Consider the following 7,463-nt stretch of genomic DNA (forward strand, 5'->3'; position numbering starts at 1 on the left):
CCTCAGACCTTCCCCAGGCTCCTGTGGAAACTCCAGCAAGACCTGGGATTTTATCACATTTTCCACCTAAGAGTGATTGTTCAGCCAACATTCCAGGGATAGAGATGGGGGAGGGGCTGTCCTTCCCCAGGAAAGGGTGAACTCTCCTTCCGTCTTCCTCACAGTTGGGCTAGGGAAGGTGCATGCTCTCAACCACCTCTGGTCTCCCCTGATGCCTTACAGACGTTGCCCTGTCTTGGCCACAGGAGGACCAGGAAGGGGCCTGTTGTGTCTGGGACATTGCTGCCCAGAGAAAGTCAGGCCCTAATGCACGAAAGGTTGTGGATGTGGACAGTGTGGGCAGTGGGGGGGGGGGGGCACATAAGTCCCTGGGGAGCTCACCCAGAGGTTCCAGGTTGTGGCCCTTATGGAAGTTCTGGGGTCCAGGAGCTGGAGTGAAACTGGTCCCCACTCATGTGAAACTGGTCCCCGCTCAAGTGTGCTGGGCCAAAGTGAAACTGGTCCTCACTCAAGCTGTGCTGGGTGCAGCAGGGGGACCTGGGAGAGAACAGGGCCAGATCTGCCTCTGGGACTCAGGGGCTTACTTGGGGCACAGTGTCCCTCACATTTCTGCAGGGCTTGGAGGTGGGAGAAAGGGCACAGGGTGGCCCTTCTGAGTAGGGGTGTGTCCCTGCTGGGGACTCTGTTCGCTGGGAGGGCCTGGGCAAGTCTCAGTACCTTTCAGAGCCTTTATTATCTCCTCTGGATAATGGGGGTGAAAACACCCCTCGCTCTAGTTTGCAATTATTAGATACACTGATGCATAGGAGCATGCAGGACTTCCTGGTCTCTCATCCACAGCCAAGGAAGAGGACACAGGAACCTAACAGAGCCTGGGATGCGGCAGGTGCCAGGGAGCCTGGACCAGGCACGTCCTGCACTGGCCGCAGTGGGGGACACAGGGCTGGCTGCCCTGGAGGCTGCTCTCTGGGGATGCTAAGTCTTATTGAGGACCTTGCCTGCCCTCTCACCTGTCCCCTGCCCTCCTGCCTTCCAGATTCCTGCAGCCCAAAGGGAGCAAAGTATGGTTGGGCCTACATCCTATTGTCACTCCACAGTGTCCGGTGGGTCTGTTGTCAGAGTGGGGACATCAAAACCAAGGCTGGCCCGAAGGTGTGGCAGAGAACTTCCTTGTTCTGATGCTGACAGGGTGGCATGCGTGGCCTGAGTTGGAGAAGGGGTGGGGCAGAGTATCGCTGACTCAGTGCTTCCAGGTTACTGATGATATATTAAGGCTCCCAAGTCCTAAGAGAATGTCGGTGAAGCTCCCAACACCACAGCTTGAGCAAGTCTCAGGAGTGAGAGGACACAGACGAGGAACCGAGAAGGGACGAGGACATGGAAGCCAGCCCAGCATCCAGGCCCAGGTATGGGAGGCCCGTCTGAGCCCCTCTGTATCTCAGCCTCCTCTTTGAGCTTTTCTGAGGAGCACTCACCTCTCACCCTCAAACCCCTGGGGCCTCTGTTTTCCTCCTGACCCTCTCTCTGGACCTGGCCTTTTGGTCTGGGTTTCCAGTTTTGGTCCCAGCACTGGTCTCTCCACCAATGGTACCAATTCCAGGCATCCTTCCACCTCCTGGGGCAGGTGCACAGGAAGCCTGAAAACCCGGTAGATAATGGTGCTGTGCCCCAGCCAGTGAAGATGGTCAGAGTGGGCATTCTCCTTGCTTGACTCTGCATGAGCGTCTATTTCTTGCAAATGTACCCTGTCTCTGGACCTAAGCCCTTTTCATGTTCAGTGTCATCTCGTTCTCCCTAATATTAAGAAAAGGGAGTTGGTCGTAGGACCACTTTGCTATGAGGAAGTCTTGTTTCCCTTCCTTGAGAACCCAAAGCAAGTGAGGGCTAGAGCCCAGATTCATCCCCAGGTCTACTGAGAACAGTAGTGAACAGATTCTGTTCCTTTCTTTTTCTTTCTTTCCTTCTTCTTCCTTTCTTTTCTCTTTCTTTCTTTCCTTTCTTCCTTTCTCTCCCTTTCTTTCTCTCTCTCTCTCTTTTCCCTTCTACCCTCCCTTCTCACTCCCTCCCTTCCTACCTCCCTCTCCTCCTCCTTCTTCTCCTTCTCTTTCTCTTCCTCCTCCTCCTCCTTCTTCTTCCACCTCCTCTTTTCTTTCCTTTCCTTTCTTTCTTTCTTCTTTCTTTCTTTCCATTCCTCCCTCTCTACCTCTTCCCTCCCTCCCTTCCCTCTTCCCCCTTCTTCTTCTTTTCCTTCCTTTCTCTCTCTCTCTTCCTTCCTTCTTTCCTTCCCACCTTCCTTCTTTTCTTTCCCTCCCTCCCTCCCTCTCTCCCTCCCTCCCTCCCTCCCTCCTTCCTTCCTTCCTTCCTTCCCTCCTTCCTTCCTTCCCTCCTTCCTTCCTCTCTCTCTCTCTCTTTCTTTCTTTTGCTGTCTCCAAACAGAGATTTCTCTAATTCTGATTATGTCAGGATGCATTGAGAGGATCTGGGAGAGGCCTTCTGGTGGGGCTGGTGTTTCTAGCCCAGGAGTCCTGAGCTACCCCAACTGACCTGAGAGGCACATTTGGGAGACCTCAGGGCATCCTAAGGGATGCGGAAAATCCTATGAATTATCCTAAAAGAAGTCCCTAGCAGGCTCCTCTCTCCAGTGATCCCACTCAGGAGTGTCTCTGCCCTGATGCTGGGTGTGGTAGTGTTAACCCTGCAGGCAGGAGGGAAGCCCCAGCGGGTCCACTTCCAGCAGGGGCTGAGGACAAGCAGTGCCAGCAGCGAGGGGTGCATGGTGAGGCCAGGGAAGGAGACCCCGGGGAGAGGGCCTGAGGACACTAACCTGACCCTGGGAGACCCTGACAAGACCTAGATAGGCCCAGGGCTGTGCTGACTTCCTGATATACCCCAGAAGAGGTCAGAGAGAGAGGATCAGTGGCCTCCACAAAGTGAGTGGAAGCCCCACCTCTGACAAGTGCCTCAGTATATGGGGAGCGCAGGAAGGAGTAGGGGGTGCAGGGGAAGAGCGAGCAGCTGAGTGTCCCCTGCCTTTGTCCACAGACCCCTGATGGGTCCACATACGTTCACTGAAAACTTTACCAATAACCCTGAGGTCTTTGGACGGCACCAGACCTACTTGTGCTATGAGGTGAAGCGCCAGGGTCCCGATGGCACCAGGGACCTGATGACTGAGCAGAGGGACTTTCTATGCAATCAGGTGAGCAACCCAGCTACCCGCATCCAGGCAGTGCCCTCCCAGTCCAAGGACTCTCACAGGTAGAAGGTTCTCGGTGGTACACGTGGTGTCCCGCAGAGTGTCTGCCACCTGTGCTTTCTGCAGCAGCTGCTGCTGCCGACCCCACCGTTGGCGGAGACTTCGGCTTCAGTCACCCTCCACGGCCAGGTGGGGTCGAGCCTGCCTGATGGCAAAGTGCTTCCTGAGACCCTCCCAGGATCCCCTCCTCACAGACGCAGCTCTCCCCAGGAATGATTCAGAACGGTGGGATTTGAGGACTCAGGGCCGACCCGACGTCTCAAGGCCAGGATTCCCCAGTGCCTGCTCCTGGGCTACTTCCTGCGGGGAGAGAGGCTGAGGCAGGAGAGGCCCACCAGGGATTCTGTCCTGACCAGGGTGGAGCCCACAGCAAGGCCAGAACAGGCCCACATCAGGATGCAGGGATGGCCAGCATTTGGGGAGGAGCCGGGACAGGACAGGCCAAGAGGCCCTGAGCCAGAGGGGCGGTCTTCCCTGGCCCCTGCCCAGCACAGCCCCTGGTTAGAGAGGCCAAGTTCCACTTGATTCTGGTGCTGGAAACTGGGGGCCCCTTTGGGCTCTGTGAGCAAAATGTGGGCCTTGCTGGACTCATACACACTGCTTGAAATGTCTGTTTTTGTTGTTGTTGTTTTGAGGTGGAGTCTCGCTCTATCGCCCAGGCTGGATGCAGTGGCACGAGCTTGGCTCACTGCCACCTCTACCTCCTGGGTTCAAGTGATACTCCTGCCTCAGCCTCCCAAGTAGCTGGGACTATAGGCGCCCACCACCACACACAGCTAATTTTTGTATTTTTAGTAGAGACAGGGTTTCACTATGTTGGCCAGGCTGGTCTTGAACTCCTGACCTTATGATCCACCTGACTTGGTCTCCCAAAGTGCTGGGATTACAGGCATGAGCCACCACGCCCAGCTTAGAATGTCCTTTCAAGGGCTCCAGTCCCCATAACTGCCTAACCAATGGGACTCCTCCAGGAATGACCCACAGCCCCTTCTCAGCACAAACCATGTCATCCACTCCACTTTGTGTCCTCTCCGAATGGAGTCCTTCCCTGTCCTTGTCCCCATCACAATCACAGTCCTTGCTGCCCTGCTGTCCCCAGCTTGATAAGTTTCTAGTCTTAGTGGAAAGTCCTTTTCTCTGAAGTTTGGAGCAAATACCATATTTCTATAAGTCACGGCAATGACAATTATCCCACGACTCAGGGACCTTCCCACTTTGGAGTAAGTCCTGCTGGTCTTCTCTTCCCCATGACTTTTGTGGAATCCCCTTTGGCCTAAGTCTATGTCATCTTTGGGCTCAGCATAGGTTGTGGCACAGAATAGAAGCTTCTAGAATTATGGGCCGCAGATGGGATAGAGGTCGGGGAGTTGATAAATAGAGCTGGTCTACCTCCCTTTGAAGGAATCACACTCACTCAGGGGCAACAGGCCAAGGATCCTGGGGCTCAGCTGGCCCCTCCTCCCCGCGCCCATCTCTGTAGCCCCTCCCTGTAGGACTGGGCCTGGAGTGAGGGTGTTGAAAGCTCTGACCTTGGGTATGACATTGAAGGGGGCTTCAAATGCTCAGTAATTATAGAAAACATATTTTAATAATTAATGCAGTATTTTTAAAAGCAAATTTAATGCACTTCTCCAAAGTGGGAAGGTACCTGGGTCATGGGATGCTATGGTGAATAAAAACGAAGATTTTAAATAGAGACTGACAGGAGAGTGCTGTCCTGTATATATCGGAGCTCGGGCAAAATAAAACGTCATTGCTACTGATCTGGGTTATTTATTTATTTATTTTTTGAGATGGAGTTTTGCTCTTGTTGACCAGGCTGAAGTGCAAGGGTAAGATCTTGGCTCACAGCAACCTCCACCTCCCAGGTTCAAGTGATTCTCCTGCCTCAGCCTCCCGAGTAGCTGGGATTACAAGCATGTGCCACCAAGCTTGGCTAATTTTTGTATTTTTAGTAAAGACGGGGTTTCACTATGTAGGCCAGGCTGGTTTGAACTCCTGACCTCAGGTGAGCCACCTGTCTAAGCCTCCCAAAGTGCTGGATGTGAGCTACCACGCCTGGCTCGATTTGTTTGTATTTAAATAGACAATGTTTTGCTTATCTTGGGACCTTTGCATAACATTTGATACTTTGAATATTGCACAGAAAATCCTTCATCCTAATAACGGGTTTTGGTGACCCCTCTAATCTTGTCCTGGAGGCCCCTGCCTCCCAAGCCGCACCTGGTCCAGGCCCTCCCTCCCTGTTCACAAGGTATGACTTCACAATTGGTTTCCTTTTCTAGGCTAGGAATCTTCTCAGTGGTTCTGATGGCCGCCATGCAGAGAGGTGCTTCCTGGACCGGGTTCCTTCTTGGCGGCTGGACCCGGCCCAGACCTACAGGGTCACCTGCTTCATCTCCTGGAGCCCCTGCTTCAGCTGTGCCCGGGAGGTGGCTGAATTCCTTCAAGAGAACCCACACGTGAACCTGCGCATCTTCGCTGCCCGCATCTATGATTGTCGCCCAAGATATGAGGAGGGGCTGCAAATGCTGCAGAATGCTGGGGCCCAAGTCTCCATCATGACCTCTGAGGGTGAGAAGGTGGGTGGGGTGGGTGGGGGCAGGAGAGGTCCATGAGAAGAATAGGAAAGGCCTTGGTCTGCTGCCTGCAGAGGCGAAGGCTGCACTCTGTGCCTGACTTTGGAGTCTATGGGAAAAGAGGCCAGGCAAGGAGATGGGGGCCTGGGAAGGGTGGGGAGGGTGGCTGGAAGTGGAAGAAGGACTTGGGGCTTCCAGAAAGAATGAGAACTGGGGTGTCCCAGATTCCAAAGGGAAGGAAGTGTCTGATGAAGGAGGGAAGTCCCTAGGGGAGGGGGAGGGAAAGGAGGAACTGAAACCAGCATGTGGAAATCTGTCCTGAGTCAGGGCCCTCGGTGCCTCCTTCCCACAGGGGAACGTGACTTATCTCCCCTGTCCCTTTTCAGAGTTCAGGCACTGCTGGGACACCTTTGTGGATCACCAGGGACACCCCTTCCAGCCCTGGGAGGGACTAGATGAGCACAGCCAAACCCTGAGTAGGAGGCTGCAGGCCATTCTCCAGGTGAGGGCTCCCTCCCTCTGCCCAGTGCCCCATCGGCCTCCCCTCCTCCCCTCTCCCCCAGGCCTTGCCTTCCCCTCTGCTCAGAGCCTCCTCTGGGTTCCCTGCTCCCCCAAGGGCACCCAGCTCTGTCTCTCCCTTTCCTTCTCACAGCTTCCCTCTCTCTCCCATCTCCCGTGTCCCCCCTCCTCTCCCGTCATTGTCCCTGTCCCCAGGGCTCCTCCCTGTGCCCTCTTTCCACTCTCTCAGTCCGTGCTCCATTCAACTCCCCTGCTCTTCCTGAATCAGGGAAACCGATGGATGATCCTCAGTCTCTAAGGAAGGCAGAGACCTGGGCTGAGCAGCAGAATAAAAGATCTTCTTCCAAGAAATGCAACCAGACTGTTCACCACCATCTCCAGCTGATCACAAATGCCAGCAAAGCAATGGGCTCCTCACAAGTAGATTCTTTAAAGAATCAGAGTGAATTAGTTTTAATTGAGGCAGGCTTTGTGGCCCACACCTGTAATCCCAGCACTTTGGGAGGCCGAGGTAGGCGGATCACAAGGTCAGGAGATGGAGACCATCCTGGCCAACATGGTGAAAAAGACAAAAATTAACTGGGCCTGGTGGCACCTGCCTGTAATCCTAGCTATTGGGAAGGCTGGCACTTGAACCCAGGAGGCGGAGATTGCAGTGAGCCGAAACCGCTCACTCCAGCTGGCAACAGATCTAGACTCTGCCTCAAAAAAAAAAAAAAAATTAATTGAAAATGTCTGTTATGTCCCAAATATACAATAGTAAGATTATGCTCAATATTCTTAGAATTGTTTCAATTAATTAATTAATTCAATTTATCAATGAAATGATTACTTTAATTGGCTTCGTATCTAGACTAATAAAACATTAAGAATCTTCCATAACTGCTTTGGCTTAGTAATTGTATCATGAATTGCAAGTGTTTACATCAACACCAGCAAATGCGTACCTGCCTTTCCTTTTGTAGTGGACCTGAAGTGGACAAAGTTCACACTACTTCCCTCTAGGGCCAGAAAACTTAGCTAAACCTCACAGAAGAGGAACCTAAATGCAGACCCCACCCTCACTCACCACCCATGCAGTGATTGGAAGGGACAGGCCCCACAGGAAG

At 53.3% G+C, this 7,463-nt stretch overlaps 1 protein-coding gene across 1 annotated transcript; it reads left to right on the forward strand.

Moving 5' to 3' along the window:
• Positions 1-1,215: 1,215 nt before the first annotated feature.
• On the forward strand, positions 1,216-7,232 carry APOBEC3A (apolipoprotein B mRNA editing enzyme catalytic subunit 3A). The gene is made up of 5 exons (XM_032266681.1): positions 1,216-1,406; positions 3,043-3,199; positions 5,542-5,830; positions 6,222-6,337; positions 6,623-7,232. Exons 1-5 carry the CDS (start codon positions 1,378-1,380, stop codon positions 6,650-6,652), a joined length of 621 nt encoding a protein of 206 aa, XP_032122572.1. The 5' UTR covers positions 1,216-1,377; the 3' UTR covers positions 6,653-7,232.
• Positions 7,233-7,463: the final 231 nt, after the last annotated feature.

Source organism: Sapajus apella, unplaced genomic scaffold (assembly GCF_009761245.1).
Source record: "Sapajus apella isolate SASKATOON/1434 unplaced genomic scaffold, GSC_monkey_1.0 scaffold160, whole genome shotgun sequence".
NCBI lineage: Eukaryota > Metazoa > Chordata > Mammalia > Primates > Cebidae > Sapajus > Sapajus apella.